General features: G+C 41.9%; 1 protein-coding gene across 5 annotated transcripts; it reads right to left on the bottom strand.

The window, feature by feature from the left end:
• Nucleotides 1-25,921, bottom strand: pik3r5 (phosphoinositide-3-kinase, regulatory subunit 5). 5 transcript variants are annotated; one of them, XM_080760560.1, is made up of 18 exons: nucleotides 25,691-25,921; nucleotides 12,509-12,623; nucleotides 10,824-10,939; nucleotides 10,185-10,253; nucleotides 9,537-9,675; nucleotides 8,419-8,488; nucleotides 6,990-7,164; nucleotides 6,281-6,449; nucleotides 5,807-5,875; nucleotides 4,779-5,677; nucleotides 4,425-4,553; nucleotides 3,958-4,092; nucleotides 3,180-3,273; nucleotides 2,280-2,356; nucleotides 1,890-1,983; nucleotides 1,552-1,634; nucleotides 1,056-1,171; nucleotides 1-594 (listed from the first exon to the last, which is right to left on the bottom strand). In XM_080760560.1, the coding sequence occupies exons 1-18, from the start codon at nucleotides 25,772-25,774 to the stop codon at nucleotides 447-449; spliced, it is 2,781 nt and encodes a 926-aa protein (XP_080616686.1). In that variant the 5' UTR covers nucleotides 25,775-25,921; the 3' UTR covers nucleotides 1-446. The 5 variants fall into 5 exon arrangements, with proteins under 5 accessions (XP_080616686.1, XP_080616688.1, XP_080616687.1 ...); XM_080760562.1 differs by having other exon boundaries at nucleotides 1,056-1,168; XM_080760561.1 differs by having other exon boundaries at nucleotides 4,425-4,550.
• Nucleotides 25,922-26,587: the final 666 nt, after the last annotated feature.

Below are 26,587 nucleotides of genomic sequence, written 5' to 3'. Positions count from 1 at the left end.
GACAGTAGACAATTTTATATATTACAATATTTACACAGTTCTGATCATTCTCATTCATAAACATATCATGGTCATGTTTCTTGATGTATGGTCCCTTTTACCCCCAAAAGAGACACAGTTCCAGAAGTCTCTCAGTCTCCACAGATGTAAACATTTTGTCTTGGTCCTTCTGTGTTGGGTACCCCTTATTCTCAGTAGCCAACAGATCAAGAGATAAGAGCAGAGTCACCGTCTAGAATTGAGGACGCAAATCACAGAAATTCAGTATGGGACCTGGCTGGGATTATTGAAAAATGCGGCAGCATCACTGTAGTCAAGCAGGGATTCTCTGCCACAAGTCCATGCATAGCATGGATCCATCAAGGAATATATAAAGAAAGGCACATCTCCTTTATTTAAAGAAAAAAAGTGTTTGCTTCCAGAAAAAAGAAGAAAATAGAAGAGTCTCAAGGCAAGGCCCCGCTGAAGGTGGCTATAGGCAGGCAGAGGAGAGAGCAGAAGGTATGCTGTAGAGGCCGGATTTGCGGGGAATGTGATTTTCCACGCCTCCAGTCGGTGGAATCATCAGGCTTGTAACACATGGAGATCTCACATCTGTATGGGATGGAGGGGGTTCATTACAATGCATTTATAATCTACCCGTGTCTATCTGGCTTTAAATATTTCATCTAACACACATCACTGTATGTACAGTATCCATGCCTATAGATCGCTCTCTGTGTATGTTAATGAATCTCACAACTTACTTAGTAACAAGTTTATGCACAGCAGGTTACGAGCCAGAGCCACATGCAACGACGTCGACTCTGCGGGGGCTATGGGGCTACAGCCCCCATGAAGAATTAAATAGCCCCTTTTAGCCCCCATGAAGATTTTCGTGGACATTTTATATTAACATTACAGACCATTAGACCATTTGGGAAATAAATAAATCTGTCCAGAGAATGTTATTGAGGCAGGGGCTGAAATTCCCTAAAAGGGCACCCTTTAATGTGTGAACCTGAACAGATGGATATCTCTCATGAAGTGTTTGTCTTGCCTCCTGTCCTGCCTACCTGGTAACACACTGTAGGATTTTCTTCTCATCCTGGTCCAGACAGACAGCGAAGGTTGTGTTGTCAGTCCCACTGACCTGCACCTTGTCCACCTTCACCTCAGTCACACTCAGCTGCTGGAGAGGAGAATAGAAGTGGATGCTGTCCCGTATTGCAAAATGCCTTATTGCCTCCATTTATTCTGCTATTTCACTCATTACTGTAATCGTGAACTCAATTTCATTTAGAAACCAACGACTCAAGGTTTTGTTCAATATTGAACTGTTATAACTGTTATAACTGTTATACCTGTACTCTTATACCTGCCTCTATGCAGGTATAAGAGAATAACTAATGCAAATTGAATATAAAAACAAAAAGACTATTTTCATTGTCATGTCACTCATTGGTCGACACTTGTTGCACAAAAAATGGATGTATGTAAATTGGCCTTAAATTGGATTCATAGATACACAGAGTGATAGAGACACAGAGACATCAGAGACATCTGGCTCACCTGATTGTAACCCTTCTTGCATTTCCCATTTTGTCTCTTCACAACCTCTGTCATTGTGAGTTGCAGGCATTCCATCTTTGGGTCTGGCAGGAGAGTTAACACAGTCAAATCAGTATTCATTCACAGGTCCATTTTCATACTTTCAAATGGCAGGAACTAAACACATTCCTGTGTAATTTCCAGATCCCACCATAACATTAAAATTCTGGTGCATACAGTATTACATGTGTTTATGACAACGGTCAATGTCGAGGAAAATGGTATTTGATCCGTAATAGTTGACTATGTTGATTATTTAAACAAAGTCAGTAGTGAGTGAGTAGATATTGGTAGTGTACCTAGCTTCTCTGGGTTTTTACAGGCCTTCATCAAGTTTACAGAAGTGCAGACTTTGGTCTCCCTTTTCCACTGACTTCTCCCACTAATCACCAACTAAAAGAGAAACGGAATAATAATAACATTATTATTTATTATTATAAATTGTTTCATAGTAGCATAGTGCTGGGAAGGAGCAGTCATACAGTGGCAATAATTCTCAGTTCATAACACAAGCTAATATTGATATTTATTATAATACCAATAATGAACAAGAAGAAGAAGAAGAAAGCATGTATAGACACAGTAATCATTTTGTGTGTTAACATGTACATTTCAAAAGTGTGACCAAGACAACATCGAGTTGTGAAATGTTTTTTATTTAGATCCTATGAAATTAAGGAGCTCCCAACCTTATTGTACACCACATCCAGCTTCAGAGGAACTGCTTCCCGGTCTCCATCAATACCAAACCTCTTACCGGCAGCACCTTAACAGAGGCACACATGCATTTAATGATACAGACCTATGGATGAAGTCCACACACCAATATGCCAAGTAAGAGACACTGTGGCAGTGGGCATGGCTTAGAAGCATGCAACTTCAAAACAGATTCATGCAACACCGTGAGACTTCATCATTGACAAAGTGGGTCAAATATACAAAATATCTCTCTTATAATTGTGTGTGTGTGTGTGTGTGTGTGTGTGTGTGTGTGTGTGTGCACGAGCTCGTGCGTGCGTGTGTGTGTTGATGAAACAATTACAGTATATATTATTCTTAGTATTGATTACTCTGTGTTGCTAGCTGAGTTGAGAGCTGAGAACATGGGCCTATCACCTAACCTGACGCTGCCAGATGGGGGCGGTATTGGGTAACCATGTTCCCAACAAATTTGTGTAGCAAGCTTCTTGGATCTGGCAGCGTCAGGTTACCTATCACCACCTGGCAGGGAGATTATGTCGGTAGGTCACAGCTGCCAGCAAGTGAGTGGCCCCTTTGTTTAATGGCTGCGCAAGGGAGATACGTTTTAGCACTAACAATACAAACTTAGGAGAAGAGGTCAGAGATGTAATATTGTTTTGCTTTAGCCAATTATAATCCGACGATCAGGGAAGATCAGATCAGTCTATTTATGTGCTTTGCTGTTATCGGACTCGGACGTATTTGTACTGTATGTTGTATGAATGATACAGCGCTGTGTGTGTGTGTGTGTGTGTGTGTGTGTGTGTGTGTGTGTGTGTGTGTGTGTGTGTGTGTGTGTGTGTGTGTGTGCGTGCGTGCGTGCGTGCGGAAAAGAACAAGACAGTCACCCATGGCCTTGACGGCTCGTGTTCCTGCAGTGTGACCCAGCTCTAGTGAGTGAATGAACACCTCTGTCCTCCGCTGGCCTCCAGCTAACGTTAACTGCAACAACAAACACATGCAATCACACACACACACACACACACACACACACACACACACACACACACACACACATTGGCACTTGTTCCCATTGAATTTGTGTGATGAAAATACTAATATGGTTCAATACCATGGGCAGGGGACATCGCCATGCTGGCTTGTGGTGGACATTTTTGCCACGGACATACAAAATGAGTGGCCAATAATATTACCAGAAACACATAAAGAGATAGCCCTGAATGACCATAACAGGTCGGCAACTCTGAGTTTGTACAAATGGAACCAAATGGACCCTTACGGGTCAATTTGGTTCCATTTGTACACTCTCAGAGTTATGGGGGTTTGGAAAATAAAACGTTTGAGAACCACTACTAGTGGGCTCCTAATGTGTCATATTGTCAGTGTGATACATATTCTGAAGAAAACCTGGATACTTGATATTCAGTACCGGTAATTGGGTCTTATGATAATAATAAAATAAGAACATGCCGCGGACACATTTGTCTGTGTAGACAAAGTGATGACCCCTGACCATGGGTAAGGATATTGTAATTGTCCTAGGGCCTAGGACAATTGTAGGCAAATACAATATTATGTGTGTGTGTGTGTGTGTGTGTGTGTGTGTGTGTGTGTGTGTGTGTGTGTGTGTGTGTGTGTGTGCGTGTGTGTGTCAACATATCTAACCTCGGCCTGATAGAGTTGGATCAGAGCGGGTCGTAGGGCGTGACGACAGTAGTACAGCACCAAGTCAGCCAGGATGGGCAGATGATGCTGCCCATAGGAACTATCACAAGACTGTGACTCACTCCTAGAGGTTTGCTGTAGGACACACAATTATCCCTTCAATCAGATGCATGCATCATCACATGTTTGGCCTTTACCAGCTCTTTGGTTATGCAACAGAAAGAGCAAGATCACAAGTTGTATACTTGAGTGAATTTCAATAAATGGCGATACTCAATAATACATTGAACATTGTGTTATCATTTTAGCCTAAATGTTTTACTGTGCCTCCGTGGCTGTTTTGTGACCAATAACGTTTTCAATCAAATCAATGCGACGAGGAAAAACAAGTGCTCCTTTTTCAAGCTGACTGATTTTCCAATCGTACTGTAACATATTTATATATGTCAAATCTATGGATGTTGTACCTGGCAGACAACGTTGGCAGGCAGGTTGAGCAGGCTGAGTGTGTTTCTTTCGTACCAAGGGTCCAACATTCCAAGGAGGTGGGCGATGTCATTAGTACTGTCTTCTGTGCCCGAGGAGTTGAGGTCCTGCTTTAGCAAATTAAAGAAAATAAGTTAACTTATTTCAGAAGTAACATTAAATAAACATTTAAAAAAATGAGTCCAAACCATTTTAGCACCACTGCACCAGTAAGATCATATCAACAATGCATCGATAATTTTGTTAATACATGTTAGCAACAGGAACACATGTTTTCAGGTGACCAGTCGTGCACCCACCAAAAGTCCCCAATGCTAAACCCTTCTTCCTCTTACATTGGACGAAGCATTCCCATTCAGAGGACTGCTTGACGCCGCCACAGGACACACCGGCCCCGCTACAGAGTCCCTCTTCACAGGTACAAAGTAGAACTGCAGCTTGAACGCCCTGCTGAGACGTGGACACACGTTCTCCCTCTTCCGCAGGCTGCTGTAGGCGCGTGCCACCTTCCCTGCTACGTGATCCGCTCCAAACACCACCACCCTCAGTGTGTCGCTCGTACTGTCCTCGTCGCTGCTCAGAATGGGCCTCCTACGGAAGCAGACGTGTTTGAGAGTCTGAGCCTGTGGCTCGGGGCTACGCAATTGGACCTGCTGGGGCAGAGAGTTGGAGCGCGGCTTGGACCGCACCACAGAGAGGTCCGTAGATTCCGGGTTGCCCAAGCTCTTGGCCCTGTGAAGAAACCGAGTGCCCTTGGGCTTGACGAATAGTCGGTAGAATTGCTGGCTGAGGCGAGCAGAAGATTTATTCATGGTCTTTGGAGAGGATCTCTCTGGAACCGGAGAGGAACGAGGCGAGTCATCAGGATCAGGATCTTCAAAGAAGTCGCTGTCTGTGCCAGAGGTGACGGAGTAGAGTGAAGGGGGGTATGACTCGGAGGCCATGGACAGGGTGGAGAACATAGAGTCTTTGGAGGCAGTGGAGAGGGAGGAGATGTTTGAGAAGGTGGAGACACGATACTGGGTCCTGCAACTATTTGGGATGATGGACATGGTAGGTGGCTCTACTCCATTCTCCTCCCTGTCGTCGTCTTCTTCTTCTTCTAGATACATGTCTGCACCGTCCTCCTCATCTTCATCATATGTGTCATTCTCCTCCTCTTCCCCTGCCTCTCCATTGGTGGTCTGAATGTCCGTCAGGTCGTGCTCATTCTCCAAAAGGGTGTTCAGAATGTCTGCCGTCACAAATGAAACAAAAACGGACACAGAGTAAACTTCTTCTGTCTTTCATAGAAACACGCAAATAAACGAATCGCTCAATACATTTTGAGTATGCTTTTCAGCAAACGTGCTAGGTACATTACCAAAATTATCTTTGTCCCACTGAAAAAAGTAACACTTGGCTGTGGGCAAGGGTAGAGTCTGCAACATTCCTAAGAGGGGGATAGAAAAATAAAGGTAAACACTGAAAAATAAAACAGTACAACAGCTAGTTCTGGAAAGCGAATAAGACACAGACAAAATCTGTGCTAATATACAGTAAAGTACAACAGCGCTGGAATGTTTTACTGTAACATGTCACTCTGCTTTGTTTACAATCAAATTGAGACAGACAGACAGACAGACAGAACACACTGATTTTGCACACCAAACGATGACTAATTGTTTTCGTAGTACAAAGACAATCAGCTACCAGTGCTTTTATGTTACACTGAGGGGGAAACATGAAATACTATGAAATAGAACCACATCATGTTTTGTGACGTGGTTCACTTTAATAGCATCCATTGATTTGCGTTGATGATCTCAGCTTATCTGAGACTGTCCTGTGCTCTCACCGTCAGACTTCCTCCCATTGGATGCTGGAATGCCTATCCTCTCCCGCAGTTTCTCCAGGCCCTGAATCACATGAGCCCGGCCCGTCTGCGGGCCATCCATGGAAGCAGCCGTCTCAAGGATATCGGTTACCATGGAGTAGATCTCTCCCACCTCATCAACATTTTGTGCCTGATAGGGAACATGACATGTATGATGATACTATAGTTACTGTTAAGCTACCAGGGATGGACACACACCGCCACTTCTACTAGATATCTTTAGAAGACATTTGTAGAGTCGGCCTCAGGTTAAGAAACACTACTCTATAAGCAGTGGATTATGTAGCAGACAGTCGGTATTGTGACTGCAATGTCTAACAGTAGGACAAATAGGCCTACTGTATAGCATCAACAATTAGGTGTAATATTATTTTTTCACCTATGACTAATTACGTTTTTCAAAAGAATATTAATTTTGAAAGAATACCAGCTCCAATGGAAAAAGGCTGAACATGCATTTCTAACAATCACACTCTAGAAAACCTAGTGTATGTCTTTGTGAAAAATAACAATTAAGTACAGCGCGCCTCTACTCACATCTGTGCACATCTGTGCAAAGCCTCCTTGCTGACTTTGTAACATTTTCCTTGGAATACAGACAGAGATCATCCTTGTGGCTTCAGCAACAGGTTGTTTAAGAGTTAGACTATAACATGGCCTATAGACCTACTTGCAAGGCTGTATGGATGCTGTGTAGAGGGTATTTGGTGCCCAAGACAGACTGGTAGGCGTGTTTGATCAGGGTTATGTAGGTCTCTCTCTGGGGCTGCCGGACTCCACAGAGCTGCTCGGCCACAGACAGGAATTCAGCAGGCACCTCAGCTGGGCTCATCAACAACACCGTTCTACTCACAGGGACACAGCCATAGTCAAATGTTTTACCTAAGTAAATGTATCAATACTGCAATATGGAAATACTCTGTTCCGTCCGGAATTCAAAATGTACTTGAGTGAAGGTACAAAAGTATTGGCATCAAAATGTACTTAAAGTACCAAAAGTAAAAGTACTCATTATGCAGAATGTCCCATTTACAGTTATCATGTATAGAAATCTTTTGAAAATAGCAGATCTAGCTCACAATGCGTCACATGGCAATGCATTGTGAATTTGTAGATTGGCTATTTTCAAATGGCCGAAATGCTTATGTGATAAACAAAATCTACAAAGTAACTAAAGTTTTCAAATAATTGTAGTGCAGTAAAAGTACAATATTTGCCTCTGAGATGTAGTGGAGTAGAAGTAAAATTGTTGGAAATTGGAAAAAGTAATTAATGAAATTAATAAAATGTACTATAGTTACTTTCTACCACTGCTATTAGTCAGAGATCGTATGTGTGTGTGCATGCGTGCGTGTGTGTGTGTGTGACATGTGTGCGTGTGTGTGACGTGTGTGCGTGCGTGCACACACACACATGCAAATGTGGAGGAGGAACACACACAGAGTTTACAATAAAGAGGAATTGTCACGTTGAACAGGAAGTGGTGGAGCAGTTATTCAGAAGGTGGGGGATGAATGCCGGGGAGTTTCCAAGAACTTACACGTCAAACACGTGTAAAACACGATAAAACACAATTTGACTTGTCAAAAGCTAGTGACCACAGGGTGACCACAAAACGGATGAGCTTTAACTACTGTACTGTGTATACTAAGAGCAGCAGTAAGACACGGCACCTTCCTTTTTCTAGTGAAAGCAGTATGATACAGATCAGTCTGTTTACAGTGAAAATAGATATCATTGAACACGCTATTGTCGAAAGACTGAGAAAGCTGTTTTAAACTGCACATTGGGGGCATTTTATTAACAATGCAACATGGAATTAGTTCGACTACTGTTTGAATTTAATAAGTTTGAATTAAATTCCAGCTTTTTTGCTCCCATTAGCGGTCCGTCAGTCCAACACTTTACTCCCAAACAGCATATCTCAAACACAACTGAATGGATTGAAGGAGTGCTTTTAAACTTGTATTTTATTCTGGCACGCTCTAACACAGTTCATGTAACTGTCTATATATTCATAATTTATAAACATTATTCTTGAACATAATGCTGCCCTTACTGTACAGGTAACATTAAGTATATGTATTATTTGGACATACATGGTCTTGGAGGACTGGTTGGAGACATTCAGGCCTTGTTCCTCTCTTACCAGTCTGTGATAGGATATGCCTGCATGGGAAACAAGCAGGAGTCATTCATTTAACACAGCAATAACGCCAAAATTCAGGTTTATCCTCTCTGACTGAGAGGCCAGATAAGCATTGGCACCTATTTTTATATAAAGCCATTGCTGGGATGCTCCCTGACTATATTTATTCCATGATGGAACTGAACAATAGCACCTATCAGACCCGCTCTAGTGATTTCTTAAGGCTCAAGGTTCCACAGGCCCAGACAGAGTTGGGCCCAACTTCATGGAATGAACTCCAAAACTCTAAAACTGAGCTCCCTGCCATCCTTCGGTCAGTACAAAGGAATGCTCTAGAACCTTTTTCACCGTGATTGCTCCTGCTTCAATTGATTTATTTTACTGATGGTTGTTCTGTATAAAGTTCCTTTGTAATTTATCCTGATTTATAATGTTGTGTTTGATGTATTTTTTTACTGTATTACTGTATAAATAAAGGTGACGATGATGATGATGATGATGATGATGATGATGATGATGTCTACGGTGGACTTTTATGAAACTAAGACTTTGCAGATAGAAAGAGGATAATTGTAATACATACCAACCCATCCCAACCCATCTCCACCCACGTGCAGCTAGGTCTACTGTACATTTGTTAAGTCGTTCGGATTTCTCAAAAGGCAGAACACACACAGCCGACACCAAAGTCTGTGATTGTGTGCGTGTGCGCACGCTCGCGCGCGTGTGTTTGCGTGTTTGTCTGCATGCATGTTATAATGTTTATTTTAACACTACATCCGCTTTCAAAGTACTTCTCTATTCTCCATTGTGCACCTTGTACAACCCTTTAATTACTCAGTTCCATCTGCATGCATCTGTGGGTTTCATTTCACACTGTAAGTGAAATCATTCTCAAGAAGTTCTCTTCCTGATATCGAATCATTTCTTATCAGGTGTGTGTTTTGGTTAGTGAGTTTATCTCTAAAACGTTTGGATTTTGAATTGCCACTAGGGGGCAACCACGTACAACTGATAGGACAGAACAGATAGGCACTGATAGAGAAATTGATCAACAGAAATATTGACCTGGGGCCTTGATTTCCTCTTGTAGTGTGGAGAGGAGGTTTCTACACACACTGCTGTAGGGCTCTGGCCAGCTCAGGAATCCATGGAATACGTTTATGGCCTCCTCCAACAGTCCGGTGTCTGGAGGACAGTGCGGTGTCTGCAACCAAAGTAGAGCAAGCAGAGTGGTTTTTCAGTTGATTTTACACACACAATGTACAGCAGGTGATGTTTTCTTTATAATGTCTACCATGTACCCTTTTATGTACTGTACAGCAGTGGTTCCCAAACATTTTAGCTCGAGAAATTTGACGTCTCCCCAGGACGGACCCAAAGTAGTGAAAATAGACATTCTACAAGCTCACAACACGTCACGATGCGAACTGTTGTGAGCTTGTAGACCTGCTATTTTCTTTCCATCTCTAATTAATGGATACATTTTGTTTTTGTTTTTTACTTATGAAATGTGATTTTCTTTTGTTTTATAATAATTAAAAACGAAATGTAGGAAACAAGAAATAAAGTGGTATTTACTCGCAAGCCAATACCTGGGCACCTCACCTCAGGAGACAATTCCGAAATCAAATAATGGAGCACTCGACTGGTCTGAACGTATGTGTTATTTTGCATTACAGTAAAAGGTGACAATAAAGTGTGTGAAATGTTTACCTGAAGAAGAGTGGACGAGAACATGATAGCAAGAGGAGCCACCAACTCATACTGACACAGTTCCTGAACCTACACACACACACACACACACACACACACACACACACACACACACACACACACACACACACACACACACACACACACACACACACTTACTTTGTTTTTTTGTTTTCATTTTCAGCAAGTTATAATTATTTCAATTGTGGTAGTGACAACATTACAGGAAAGGGAGGAAATCAGAGAAAGGGCAGAATTATTCATAAGAAGAGTTGGAGTTGACTGCAGAGAATGTGTGATGAGCATACTTTTCTACTTTCTTTCTACTGTACTAATCTTATTTTATCATGACATGACATGACATGATCAACAAATTAATCATTAAACACGAGAAACATCTGTGTCATGTTAGATTTTAGCTATATATACATACATAGCATCGACAAACATTATTAACTCAAAATTCTAGGGATCCTTGGAACAAAATATTTTGTGAGGGGGCGTCAATGGCCAAATACATATAATTTTGGGGATCCTTGACGTGAAAACGTTTGAGGCCTATAACCTTTTCAGAAAACTGTTCGTATTTAGAAGACATTGGTAGAATCGGCCTCAGGTCTGTAGCTCCAGCCCTCTTACCTCTCTGGTCTTACTGATGATCTGTTGCAGGAGGATGAGGAAGTTCTCTGGGTCTCTCTTCACCAGCTCCTCCAGACTCCAGCGGTTCATTGACTGGCCTGATGAGCACATCAGAACTGGAAAAAAGTTCATTCATATTGTATAAGTGGTAATCACACAAAATAAGAAGAGAATGCAATCGACTTTATTGTCCCATCACATTTACAATTTAGGCATGTAGCAGACTCTCTTAATCCAGAACGATTTACAGTAAGAATAAAACAAGTTTTACCGGTACATGAAATCCAATAGTCATCTAGGATCGCAAGTAAACAAAGAACCTATCACCTAACAGTGGAATATCCAAAGACAAATAATGATCTGTTATGGTGTGTAAAACACTTAGATGGTTTGTGTGTGGGAGGCAGATACATGTTATTGGCCAACCTATGCCACATCAGGCTCCCGCCGCATGACTCCCTCCCACTCACACACTGCAGCAGCGTGTGGCACAACTTCCTCCCAAAGTGTCAACCCTGAGTACTTCCGCTGGCACACAATAACATGTGTTTGATGATATTTTGACTCAACGACAAACAGTTGCTTGACAATTAACTCATTTCTGGTTTAGGGCTAGCGATACATGTTTCTATCGTGTTGAGAAAGGCGAGAAACAGACCAACTTTAACATTAAATAAAATATATAATGTAAATGAAATGGGGAAGAAGTTAAAATCTCAGTGAATTTTTGTAATAATTACTTTTCCCCCACCTCTCCCACAATGCAAAAATCCTGCATTCATTTAATTCTGAAAGAGTAAGGGTACATTTTCTCATAGTAAAATAGTTAACACATTTAAAAAAAGAGGAGCAAACCGAGCCCTCGAAAAATCAAGGTACCGGTACTTTATTAATTCATTACAAAGAGACGTTTAAAAACTCTGTAGTGAATTAATAAAGTAACATGTACTGTATGTGTATTTTTTTTATTTTTTATCCCACGATTTTGTAACCCATTTTTCACCCCTGTGTCAATCATCTAATGGGATGCTCTACACACCCTCCACCAACCTAGTCCCCATATATGGGGAACAAGGGGAGAGCAACGGACTTGAACTCATGCTTCCTTCATGCCTGAGTGTCCAAGTTGCTCCTTTGCACCTGACATGGGGGAGTTTCCCTGGTTGGACGTAGCGCGTGGAAGGAACACATTATTCCAACCAGTTCCTTTCCCCTCCATCAGGCGCCCCGGCTGGCCAGGGGGAGGCAGTTTAGTGACCAGGATTACTGCATGTTTTTTGTGAGGGTACCTACCCTAGGGGACACGGGGAGAACATGCAAACCCCACACAGAAATATGTGTATTTTAATTGCATCTGAGGTAGACTGGATTGTGTCAGTCCCAGCAACTCTCTGAATCATTTCCCTGTAACTCTGTCGAATTTACATTTCACGCATGGTATGGCATGGTATTGAAATGCATTGATTTATTTATTTTTATTAGTGTAACTTATGTGTATATATGTAATTCTGCATGAATTGTAAACCTGAATAATTTTTCAATAAAGTATATATAAAAAGGAAAGGGGGGCATTTCTTTCACCATAAAGTAAATGCTGCATTCATGGTCTGCAGAGGGCAGTTTCTCACAGACGGGTAAAAGGGCAGGGGCTGAAGCCCCCCTTTGATGTCTATGTGTGCACTTACCATTCCAGTGTGGTGCTGCTGTGGGGCTTTGTCTGAGGCCACCCAGACACCTGTCAAACGCATGCTGGATCCTGTCCTCGGTACATGTTGTGTGCTGCATCTTCAACACTGAGGTCTGCAAAGGGACAAGATATGTTTATAAGATGAGCTGATTGTAATGCTGTCCAGTGGTGGAAAAGGTACTCAAATGTTTTACTTGAGTAAAAGTATAAATATACTGCAATGTAGTAATAGTACTCAATTAAAAGTCCAGAATTCAAAATGTACTTGAGTAAAAGTACAAAAGTGTTGGTATCAAAATGTACTCGAAGTACCAAAAGTAAAAGGCCTACTCATTAGGCAGAATGTCCCATTTCAAGTTTTCAAATGTATTTTGAAACTAGCAGATCTACAAGATCACATTGCAACGGATTGTGAGCTTGTATATAGGGCTGAAGTGGTTAATGTATGTTTCGTAATAATAATAAAAACCTACAAAGTAACTAGTAACTACCAGTAAGAGGCGAGAAGCGGCGGGCGAGGTCATATATGGAGCGTGTCTTGAGTGTACAGGGTTTGATGAGGTCAGATCAACATATGGAATACCAGAACCTGATCCAAGATGTAGTAGAGTAGAAGTAAAAGTAAAAGAAATAGAAAATACTCTAGTAAAGTAAAAGCTCTAGTAAGTACAGTACTTGAGTAAATGTCCGTACTGATAACAATGCTATCTGCATGATGCTCCATGCTAAACAGAAAACAAAAGGATATAACAGGTGCAGATGGATGGATGCATAAACACATACTGTATGTATGGAGTGTTCAACATCTTTATATTAACAGTAGTCTACCAGAGCATCCTGTCCCAAATCAACAGGGTCAGTGACAGCTTTTACCCAGAAGTCATAAGACTCTTGGTTGTGAGGGCCTGCAGCTGCTGCAGGCCTGAACTCAACTATGGTAAATGGTAAATAGTGCATACTGTATAGTGCCTTTATCCAAGGCGCTTTACATAGATTGTGCATTACATTCACCCATTCACACACACATTCATACACCGATTGCGGCGGAAGCCATGCAAGGTACCAACCAGCACATCGGGAGAAATTTGGGGTTCAGTGTCTTGCCCAAGGACACTTCGACATGTAGACAGGAGGAGCCAGGATTCGAACCGCCGACCCATGAATCATTGGATGACCTGCTCTACCTCTTGAGCCTATGTCACCAACATTCACATACACCCACACAGGCACACACATATTCACACATCGTGCAGTTGTTCTGAGGAGATACATCAGCACCCAAGATAGTGCCTACCCAGCCTGGGAACTGCCCATAGATAGCCAGCTGATTAAAGGATGGTACAATGTGCCTAATAATCACATTCTCAATCAGCTCAAAGTGATGACATCTGTGGTATAATTAGTGAAGTGCTGCAGCTTTTATAGCCTATGGGTCTTGTTTTTTTGCTAGTGTTTACTTTAAACTCTTCCTCATCCTTTTGGTTACCTTTCCCCCAATTTAGGGATGTTGGCACATTTGGTTCCTCCTCTTCTGGTTGCATTCCTAACATTGCTAACTCTAGGCTCTACACGTTACTGGAGCTGCTGACAAATTCTGCTGCGGCTGAATCTGTCTTGAGAGGTTACCTTTCCTTAAATAAACTGTTGTTGATTCATCCAGAGATCTATGTCTGTGTTGTTGTCTGTTGTTGGTAACGAGTGTGACACACAGAGACGCACACACGCACGCACACGCACACACACACACACACACACACACACACACACACACACACACACACACACACACACACACACACACACACACACACACACACACACACACACATACTATTCTTCTGACTCCACACATGTCAATCATGTCCTAGAATCAGCGAATAGGGGAAGGGGATCAACATCACGTGATTCTTTGTTGGACCCCCCCACAAAAACTGATGTGTGGTTCAAAGAATAATCTTAAAGATTATTGGCAGAATCGTGGAATGTTTTCAATACAATGCCAAGGGTGAAGCTGTGTTGTTTTCACCCAATGAAGCAATGGCAGATTCGGACATGCCCCTCAAAGAATTTGACTGCACTGTGTATGTATGTATTATACCATTATACCATAATAAAAGCTTGACATTGCAGATGTGTACTGTTATTGTACTGTACTGTACTGTACTGTACATGCATAATATCTAGTAATATGCAACACAACTGCAACTTCTCCACTCATTTATCTGCCTCTTTCTATCAACAGCCAGCAGTGTTCACTGATCTTAGTACTGTACATACTGTACTTGGCTGTTTTGCATGAAAACTGATCAGCAGATAGTTTAGGTACACAGAATGGGCAGCCAGCCAGCCACTACCAGAGACAGTCAAATCAGAGATCACGTCAAAGGAGTTGTTTATGTTTTTTAGTCTGGTCCCAAAGCTCCCAAAACGCCATTGAACAGAATCTTCGTCGAAGTCTACTGTGTGGAACCAGGACACACTGACCCAACTGCTAGATCTTCCGGTATCTGTCATAATGTGTGTGTAAACAGAAACGTTGACAGGACAGTCACAGTCACACAATGCTGTGTCAGAGCAACACGTGACAAAACCAGACACTTAATCAGCATTATGAAAGCTTAGCGTCTGTATGCTTAACCGTGCCAACTGAATTCATCACTTGGACCCATCTTCAACTGCTGTCCCATAAATTAGTGTTGTTTAAAAAAAGTTTAAAAAAGAATCTACTAGTTGCAATTTTCACTATTTTTTAATTACGGCTCGCGGTTAAAGTGCCTGAAGGCATTCCATTACTCTCTCACTGCACTGATTGGCTGCTTATTTAAGAGGCCTTCACATTCACTCTCTATGCTGAGATAAGCTATATAACGCTGCTGCCAACTATGGGTGACAAAACCTCCTCCACCCCAGCCACCACCTGCTTTGGTTTTGCTCTATTTATTGCAACTGTTTCAGATGTAAATGTACTGCTGCAGCGGGGAGCATCCCTGAGAGTAGAACCACAACGCCCACGACACCCAGTCAAAATGTTCTGCCATATCTCCATATTTAAATAACTTAACTAATGACAAGACCATTCCTGAGAGAACAATTGGAATTTCCCTTCAAATCAGATGACAAAAAACATAAATACAAGCACACTCTCCTTACTGAATTGAGAAGAGTGAAAACATTATGCCAGATTGAGGTGATTGTCTAAACAGGGCCTGTGTGTTAGTATACGTAAGTCTGGTCTAAGTCAAAGTGAAACATGTCCACTCGAGACCTGTTACATACTGTAGTTGCCCACCACAATAGTGCACGCACGCAGGCAGGCAGTTGCTCATACTTTTTTGCACCTTTAAGACTGTCAAGCAGTTGCTCATACTTTTTTGTCAACTTTTTGTCAATATTTTACATTTTATATTCTCATTATTGTGACCTGGGGCCTATTTCACGAATCTTGGATTAACTAATCCAGGATATAGGCCAAAACCAGGCTTTTTAAATCCTGATCTTTACAGCCTGGTTTATTCCGTTCCACTAAAGCCAAGCGAGGCTCAGAATTGGCGGATTTGGGGAGCCGGGATCAGCAAGCCTGGCTTAATAGACAGTCTGGCTTTTTGTCTCTAGACCCATTATGTGATCACAGATTTACTGATCCTTCTTCTTCATGGGGTATTAAGGCAGTTTGCAGCCTTAATAGTTGCATTACAGCCCCCTTCTGTATATCTCATTATCTTTACTAATCTATTCAAGACTTACTGATACAAGGACTTAAGCTTCTAAAATAAATACTGCTGCTGTAATTAAAGAGAGAACATACTCTCAATAGTGGATAGACTGAATGATTAACTACCCCAAAAATATAGTTTACATTTTACCACTACTATTAACTTAAAACAGAATTCTTAATATTGTAAGCATAATGATATTGTCGCATTGTGATATTTGGCCATAACTCCCTCCTCTGAGGGAGCTACCTTTGGGGAAGGGGGTTGTTGTCCAGACAGGGGCCAGACTGGTGAGGGTCATGGGTTCATGTAGCATGCCAACATTTGTGCTATTGCCATTGAGAATACATTGGGCGTTTAAGTTAAATAACTCAGAAACTACAAAACATTTCAAAGTAAAAAGTTCCAGCATGTGTCTCCACAGTAAGCTGAATTTTACAAAGTGTGAATGGAGTTTCTAGGTGAAAGTGATTTTTTTAAGTGCCACTATCTGCCTATAAATGTCTCAAATTTGAAAGCACTATATTTCTAAAACTATGAAACATTTCAAAGATTCCTTTTCAGGCACACATGTCCACCGTAGGATGAACCTAAATAGGTTTGAATGGTGTTTCTAGGTGTAAGTATGTAGGACTATGGGAAACGTTATAATGGTAATATGTTGTAAAACAATGAGTAATGGTAATATTTAGTGGTTTTCACTTTTACAAAAAAAAAATATATATATATATATATAATATAATAATTCTTCTTAACCGTGCACTTGCACGACAGCAAACCTATTCATGGGGAACATTCACCAAAAGCAGCTGATCTACAAGCTCACAAGCTGTCATGATGTTGTGCAGCCTATATATTTTGGTTATTTGATTTTATATAGTGCTTAAATTAGTCCTTTAATGCAGACCGATACAAATAAGGCAACATAAACCCATAATAATTGAATAAATCTGGAAAACATCATTGGTTTGTGATCAGTTTGACTGCTTAATGAAAAGTAAAGACATCAGGATTACGTTAAACCTGGCTGTTAGCCTGGTCCGGAGCAGGCTAAATCCAAAGCATAAATTTCCATGGTAACTTATGTAGCATCACTTTCATGAAACCGAATCAAGCCTCAACATATCCAGGTTAACTGGTTAAGTTAATCTGGCAAGATCAACCAGCTTTCGTGAAACCGGTTAAACACTGATCCAGGATATATTAAACCAGGATATGTGTTAAAGCCCGGTTTAATCTCTAATCCAAGTTTCGTGAAATAGGCCCCTGGTCTATTGCCAACAGCTTAGCTTTGTAGCTACAAAGCAAGATACAACACTCTTAGGGACGTTGTTTCATAATATGAAAAACAGATGCTGCAGGTGAGCCTGTGGAAATCCTTTTCAGACAAAGAGTTTTTGTTATCAGATCGGAAATTTAAACTAAAAACCAAATCACTTGGATGTTTGGATTATCAAGTTACCAAAAGGTACAAAATCCATCCATGAATGTTGATAAAACAGCGTTATAATGTGCCGATTCAAATATGTGCTGATTCTATTCAAATAATTATGATAAAAGCATAATTTAAATCGCATTGAATCATGTGCTCCAGCTAGTCTAGTCTCCAGCTAGTCTTGAGGGCACTTTTGTTAACAAAAGAGGAATGTAAATTAGCTGATGATCTGACTTTAAGTCCTAAAAATAAAGTACATTCATACAGTTTGCAGCTATCAAAGGCAAAGCTGAAGTCACATCCTCGCTTGCCTCACTTGGGAGTTTTGTGATTGATTGATTGATTGACATGGGGAAATAAAAGTAGAAAACTTTGCAGTTACAAAAAAAGAAAACTTCCTCATCAAGAAGAAACAAACTTCCATCAATCTGTCTGTCTGTCTGTACATACACTGTATGTGTGTGGGTGGTGGTGGATCAATCTGGTCTGTACATCATGTACATCATGGGTGTGTGGGTGGTGGATTTGACTAGCCAGGATAACCTACAGTAACATCAGATTTAGCTCGAGGAATATTCTTTCTTTGGTGGAAGATTTGTACGATTATTGGGTTCACAACAAAACCTTTCCCCTGAGGAGTGAAAAATCCCCTATCTACTAAGAACCAAGATTTCAAATGTAGTGTCAATTATGAATCACTGATGTGATTAGCCATATTTTAAGCGGCAAGGCTAAAACATGGTCATTTTGTGATTTTACATACTGTAGGCTACAGGGCTAATGACATGCAACATTAGGCCCCGTCCACTCCACACATAGCCCGCTACTTTTATGATCAGCATTTTATTTGGATTTTTTACAAATAGACCCCCCCCCCCCCACACACACACACACACACACACACACATTAGTAAATAACGTCAGACAAAAGGTCCAGTGACAACTGACAAACACTACAATACATCTTTCCTGTACCGTTCAGACAGTGAGCACAAGCAATTGCTAATATCATATGTTCAACAATCCTGTCTTGAGCCCCCTAAGCCTCCCACAGTGAGAGGAACTTAGCAGGCAGGCTCATGTTAGCATAGGTGTCCCTATTTGAAGGCTAATGGAGGGACTTTTCTCAGAGTTGACAAAAGGGACAGGAAACCTGTCATTGTCTGCAGATGGGAGTCTACTGCTGTGCTGGCCCTCGGTGCTGGAGGCCCGGTGGCGGATGAGGAAATTAATGGTTACCCCTCGGCTCTCGCTTCAGACAAGGGACACAACGCCAAGTCACACGTTCTTGCAAAAGGTATACATACACACTAGACCTATGCAGCAGACATGCATGCACGCACGCACGCACGCACGACATACAGACACATGCACACACACACACACACACAGACACACACACACACACACACACACACACACACACACACACTCACACTCACACTCACACACTCACACACACACACACACACACACACACACACACACACAACAATAAGAACATGGAAATAAGAGACTAGGAAGCCCATCCAAAAGCAAAGGTCATGAGGTTCAAGTTCAATATTATCCTCCATGGCTACTGTGCTTTTCCTACAGTAACCACTCAATGACAACAATACCGACAGCTTCCAATGTAAACAACACATCCTAGTGGGCCTTTTGTCAGCCCCCCCCCCCCCCCCCCTCTACCATCTCCTCAAAGATGTATTGTGTGTCTGAGAGGTGTCCCGAGTGCTGCTGAGCAGGGGTAGAGAGAGGGGTGTGTGTGTGTGTGTGTGTGTGTGTGTGTGTGTGTGTGTGTGTGTGTGTGTGTGTGTGTGTGTGTGTGTGTGTGTTCATATCAACACTAATAACACCGGTCATTGTGAGAGCTGTGCTGTGCTGGATGGCAGCCAGGTGAGAGTTAGCCTCGGAGACCCCAGGCGTTTTGTTGGTGAGAGTGGAAGGAACTAATAAGTCAGAGACGTTATGACTGCTGTATCCAGGCCGGGGTTGGATGAAGACACAGAAAGATAATAAAGCAGTTGACCTCATATGAGGTGGCACTACACCAGCAAAACAAGCTAAAGTTAGTTATAACATTGTCGATTCAGCGAGAGTTAAATGTGATTTATTTTATCCACAATGTCCACATACTCATCTATATCAATTATGAAATAAACCACTTTCAATGTGGTGTCCCTAATTTTGGGTGTGTTATTATAGCCAAACATTGTCTTCCCCAGTAGATTACAGTGATGAAATAAAATTTGTCTCATGTGGTGAATTTGTTTTTGACGTGTGTTATGTTGCAAATGTTGACTTTCATAAGAGGATGTAGGCAGTACATCCCTAAGAGTCAACAAGGTCACTTCCACTTTTTCACTGGTAGCAAAAGCGAAAAACCTCATTGTTAAATTTGTGTCAAATCTGACCCATTCATTTTCACTGAGGATCTATAGTAGCAAGTTAGAAACAGCCATAAAAAGACTCACTAAAGGAATAGAATTTACAATTACAATTTAGGCATTTAGCATTACGCTCTTAATCCAGAGTGATTCACAGTGTGCAAGAACATTTGATTCATTAGCTAATTAAGACAGTTGATGATAGGACTAGGGTTAAAATATGCATATTGCAGTGGAGGCTGCTCTCCCTAAATCTTTACTGTACTAGACCTGTGCCCGTCGACCACTGGCCTAATTGGGAACGCAATACCCGTTGTCATAGCACCCGTCTGTCTGTGTCCCCTTTGTGCCATATAGGGTAGATCTGTCTGCCATGTGTCTGAAAGTGCAAACTGACTGTGAAAAGTAGACTGGTTAAGTAATCAAATGGCAGGTGTGAGGTTGCCATGGCAATCAATTGGCTCAGGCAGAGGCTGGAAATTGCACAGGTGTCGGGACTTTGGCTCATTCGGTCCACTGGCGTCTGGCAGAGCCTGACCAGAGACTTTTATGGTGGTTCTAGACAACCATGTATCCGACCGACTCAAGGCCAGGCACTGCACTCCTTGTGATGGTGTGGAAGTCGGTGGGGCGAAGTGTTCTTGAGTTACGTGGATTACAGACGTACGTACTGTACACACACACACGTACACACAGAGACGTGGTGCATTTATTGTAAGATGGACCAAAAGAGCAAGGTCATATATTATATTTATCCTATACTGTACTGAAGCTGTAGTTGAAGACACAACATGGACTCAGGCTAACCGAAAAATATATGTAAAGAACAGTAATTAAGCTATTCCCTTATCTCACCTTGTCCACATGACTTATTTGGGAGGGAAAAGAAGAAAATAAATGCTGCTTCAAAGCCACAAAAAAACTCACTGTGAAATAATACTGTTGCATGTCTACAGTTCAACAGACTAAAAGCCATATAAATTAGCCCCCACTCCCCAGATATCCTATATACAACTATTCTATGGAGTTGTTGTGACAATATAGAGTCCAAATCATGTGAACAACCAAAGCATGCAGCGGTGGCCGAACGGTTTGCGGAGCAGTCTTGATATCGGAAGGTTGCTAGTTCGTATCCCCGGACCGGCACGTTAAAATTACCACGGCTGAAGTGCCCTTGGACAAGGCATTGAACCTCTACCATGAAATGTTCTATGAGCAGGGCCTGGCTGTAAACAAGTTCTTGAGCTTAGTCCAGTTACCCTGGGTAAACATAGTGTTTCCCTCCTTTTCATGTGTCCTGCTTGATCTACAGCTGTGTTTCTCAACCTGTGGATCGAGTACTTAGTTACTTTACACCACTGGGTATACCTCTGTCTTTGCTTTCCTCTGTCCTTCTTCCCATGTCTGCTCCCATTACCAACAGCTTCCTCAACAGGAAGATGGCTTCCTAGCTCAGCTGAAGGAAGCAGGTGCCTCCCTATTGTTGTGGTGTGATCAGCCGCTAAGATAGACTCCCACAGACCACGGATAATGATTAGCGTGTGATGTGTGCATAAAGTGCAATATGTGTTTACAGACTTGTCTATGCATGAACGTGCAAATGTGTGCTCTGTGTGTGTGTGTGTGTGTGTGTGTGTGTGTGTGTGTGTGTGTGTGTGTGTGTGTGTGTGTGTGTGATTCTGTTGATGCTGATTGTGATTAGCATAAAACACCATGACTCCTCCTCTCATCAATCAAAGTGAGAAATGGTCCATTTAGGTTTTGGAAAAAGAATATCAATTCAACAATAAAGCCCCATGATAACTAAGCACTTCCCCTTTGTTCAAAAATAACCATCAACAGCTTTATGACCTAACCTAACGGTTTATTTTCTTGTTTTTGACAGTTTGTGACACCAATTGACAACAATTGAGAATTTGACCTGACTTCTAGCAGTATTTTACAATATTCGATTTACTTCACAGATTGGTGAGCGTGCTATATATAATCCCATGGGGTTATAGGACAGTTGAAATAACAATAAATCCACACACCTGTGCAGTTGTTAGTTATTCCATGTTGAATTTTTGACATAACAGGATGTGCGTGCCTTTTGTCACCACTTCTTCTGTGTGGAGGTGAAACCCAAAAATCGAAAGACATTTAGAAAATGGTCCACTTGGTGCGGAATTGAACCAGAGACTTGTGCCCATGTAGAATGCACCCTAAAGGTGGGCAGAATTGATGCCACAAGAGTCACAAGACACAAGTGACCTGTTATAGAGCTTCTGCCACAGAGCTCACCAGATGTAGGAACTCACTGCCCAAAGTTCGTAGGCTGTGAACTGAAGCATGTTTGTCAGCAACATATTATTTAAATGTTTTGACTCAACTCACAGTCTGCATTTTGTTGTCATTGACGGTAATGTTAATCTAATTGTTCAATTCTGAATTTTGGGAAAGTCAGAGTAATAGTATCTAAAAGTCAGCTGAATTAGCTGATATGATTTCCCCTTATCAAACTGGCTTCATGACATGTATTCACTCATGTGCAGTTTCTCCTCAATGTCCAATACTCTCCAGCATAGGAAGGAGGTGGCAGAAGTGGTCATCCCTCTGGATGCAGAGAAGGCTTTTCAATGGGGAACCTGTTTGAATGATTCAAGTCAGTTTTCCAGTCAAATGAAATGTCCAGTATATCATCTGGAGTGACAAGGTTCCTGGAATAAAAAATAACTCCTTCAGCGATTCAGGGTCCAGGGCGGTTTGGGACTACCAAACCATTTGTGTGAATGTGAATGTATTATCTTAGAATGTTATGTTACCAAAATGTGTGATACTATGGAATGTTTTACATTGGCTAAGGGCAAGGCTGATATCAGTGTGGCAACAGGTGTGTTTGTGTGTTTCACATACAAAAGTGAGGGTGTGAGTGCACAGTGGGTGTAGTAAAGGTGGAAGATATTATCAATAACACACTTGCAGAGCGGAAAACAGGAAGAAATGCAGTGAGCACACTGTCTGCCAGGGAGGGGTACTGACAGAACCTCTCCTAACCTCTGTAACACCGCTGTCTGCCAGCGAGGGGTACTGAAAGAACCTCTCCTAACCTCTGTAACACCGCTGTCTGCCAGCGAGGGGTACTGAAAGAACCTCTCCTAACCTCTGTAACACCGCTGTCTGCCAGCGAGGGGTACTGACAGAACCTCTCCTAACCTCTGTAACACCGCTGTCTGCCAGCGAGGGGTACTGACAGAACCTCTCCTAACCTCTGTAACACCGCTGTCTGCCAGCGAGGGGTACTGACAGAACCTCTCCTAACCTCTGTAACACCGCTGTCTGCCAGCGAGGGGTACTGACAGAACCTCTCCTAACCTCTGTAACACCGCTGTCTGCCAGCGAGGGGTACTGAAAGAACCTCTCCTAACCTCTGTAACACCGCTTTCACATAGTAGATCACAAAGATAGCCAGGATATATAATCCAAAAATAATTTGGGAAATATGCTGCTTTGAGATTGCGTTTCCAACTCAGAAAGATAGTGATATATTACAGTTATCGCACTTACTGTATATCATGCACGCACGCACACGCGCGCGCACACACACACACACACACACACACACACACACACACACACACACACACACACACACACACACACACACACACACACACACACACACACACACACACACACACACACACAGACAGACAGAGGTATTTCTTTGTTTGTTTGTTTTTTACTGAGGATAAGATTAGAAATACGTTTTTGGTTAGGCATAGTTTTACTGAGGTTACGGTTAGGATTAACATAAGGTTAGGTGTAGGCATAGTTTACTGAGGTTACGTTTAGGAATACACACACACACACACACACACACACACACACACACACACACTTTCACAACATGAGGATGTACTGTATTACAAATGATTGTGTAATACAAAGATTTCCTAGAATAATGGACAAACAACTTATGGTGGCCTCATACTAATGATAGCTTGCAGAGTTAGATCAGTCAGATATACTTGAGCGGCTTCATGCTGTGCTCAAGGGCGCATACATATACTCAAGCTTCTTCCTGCCTTCTTTCTGCATATTATGGTTCCTGGTTGTTGTTAGGTGATGTTTGCTTCCACCGCCACCCCAGCACCACTGGTGGGCTCTGTTATTTCTGTTCCCCATGGGGGGTTGTTATTGTATATCTATCTCCCTGCTGTTTAATTGTGCTGAACAGGGAGAAAAGTGTAGCAGAGCCGAACTCTAAGATAAAATATTATATGCACACTTGTATTCTCATTCTATAATAAATATTGGTTAAATCTAGAGATGTCCCGATACTGTATCGGTATTGGGAAAAGTATCGGTTCTGCCCTTTTTGTTCATATCGGGTCATATCGGTATCAGCGAATATGCCAGTCACGACACAGAGGTAAGGGGTTGACACTATGGCAGGTAAATAAAATGTTGGGGCATGTGGAGTTTGCTTTCGAGTTGCCAAACTGCAAGTGCACATTTTAGTGAGGAGTCTGCTATTAACAACACGAGATAAAATACGTAATTTTCTTTTTTTATTATTATAAATATTATTCTCTAGTATTGGTATTCGTTATCGGTATCAGCTAACAGAAATTGTGGTATCGGGATCGGGAACGACAAAAGTGTATCGGGACATCCCTAGTTAAATCTATTCGTGAGTTATCTGACTGAACTGTCGTGTTTGCCAAGGTTAGGACAGTTGAACTTGAACGTTTTTTAAGTTATCATGGCATTTAGTCTTAACGAAAGATGTATTCTATCTTTATTCTGATAGATACACAGTGCAGAGAGACAGGAGATGCAGACAGAGAACAGGGGAAAAGACATGGAGCCAACTGTCACACTGGCTGGGACTAGGAGTCGAATGGAGCATACACTGATAAGGACATTCTGTGCCCATGTGGTATGCAAACTATTCACGCTACATACATTTTGGTCTGCCCGTTTGAGCTCAATTCAACTGTGCAACATTAATGACTGAAAAAATAATGATTTTAATTATGCAGGCCTCTTGAGGCTGTCCACCTCATGAACAGCTCTCAGCGGGTAAATGGGGCTGGTCAAGGTCTTAGGTTCCAACTCCGATATTTTAGATTTTCCCTCCTGGACCCCCATGGGGTAAACAGGGCTCCACACACAGTAAACATCTCAGCCAATTGAGCCTGGATTACACTGCCATCGAGGAAACCTTCGCGGTTCACTCGAATTCAGTTGTTTTTTAAGTCAAATTCTTACACCTGACTTGTCAGGTGTGAAACACACAAACAGTATTCTTTGCACACACACAAGAAAATCACTTATTATGCAAAGATGCGAAGAACTGCAGACGATAATGCCTTTGTCATAATGTACAGTATTTAAGCCAATATGCCAATGAATGTATATAGAAAAAAAGATGATCAAGTCAAATGTTAATGGTTCAATCAATTAGATGACAGCTATTAAATTCCCTCAACATCACTAAATTAAGAAGGGAAAAAATGGTGACTGACAGTCACATCAAAGCCAGGAGAAGAGAATACACACAAGATACATGAACTATTTGACGTCACATCAGCATGTCCGATAATTGATTGTTTGTCTGTCTGTGTACCTGTATGTCCGTTGTAACTTGTCTTACATACCTGCAGGTTATTTCTTAGCACCCATGTATGAGTCCAACTTGTCCAAGTCTCCAGCAGCCTGCCAGTCCCACTCCCACCATTCATCCACTAGACAAGAGGATGGTTAGGCGTACAAAACCACATCCTTGGTAGTATACTACGGTTGTGCAGCGCAGTGAAACAGCCAGAAGCGCAGATCTGATACTCTGTAGTCTGTAGCGGTTGTCAATACACACACACGCTCACACAGCCCTGCCGGCTGCCTGAACCCTTCACACGGAAAACAGGAAGCGCATCAGAAAGGTGCATGCATGTAGCATGTTGTGTGAGAGGAAGGCTTGCTGTGTGTGTGTGTGTGTGTGTGTGTGTGCGCGCGCGCGCGCGCGCGCTATGGGTGCCCCTCTTTGTGAATGTTTGAAGGGATGTTGGCCACTAAAAGGAAGTCATCCGTCTCCGTTTGCGTGCTATTTTCACAGTTGTGTGTGACTGTGTCATTGTTTTCGTCGTTGTCACACTATTAATTAAGTTCTATATCCGTTTTATAGTCTTGCCCATTTAACAAAATAGGAGCTCCGTTGCTTTTATAATAAACTGTGTCGTTTAAAAGGGAGATAGAAAAAAAATATCATACAGAAGATTATGAACTAGGCCTATAGATTAGCATCAAGAGCTCGAGATTTTGCCGCAAGCCTATTGGATATAGTGACAGATTTTCAACAAAAGTTTGAATATGACTAATAAGTCAGTCGTGAGGTTACAGATATTACTGTTAAAGCTATTTCGCCCACATTCCTTGGTCCATAACTGCTTTTAGTTCTGGCTAATTTGCCTATCATTTGCATTTCATGTTATGGTGAATTCCCCTGCTGTTGGAGAAGGGAAACATTTTAACAATGAACAATTTGAACATCAAATGCA

This window comes from Protomyctophum bolini (assembly GCF_963924005.1).
Source record: "Protomyctophum bolini genome assembly, chromosome: 3".
In the NCBI taxonomy this organism is placed as follows: domain Eukaryota; kingdom Metazoa; phylum Chordata; class Actinopteri; order Myctophiformes; family Myctophidae; genus Protomyctophum; species Protomyctophum bolini.
Note: the sequence above shows the minus strand (reverse complement) of the source record. Positions and strands in the feature narration are given on the sequence as shown.

Coding starts and splice junctions, on each gene's coding strand:
- pik3r5 (XM_080760560.1), bottom strand. CDS start 25,774: ATGAATGGTGGGAGTGGGACTGGCAGGCTGCTGGAGACTTGGACAAGT. Junction 9,676..10,184: donor TCTCGTCCACTCTTCTTCAG/GTAAACATTTCA, acceptor CTTTGGTTGCAG/ACACCGCACTGTCCTCCAGA. Junction 5,876..6,280: donor CAATGGGAGGAAGTCTGACG/GTGAGAGCACAG, acceptor TCCCCCTCTTAG/GAATGTTGCAGACTCTACCC.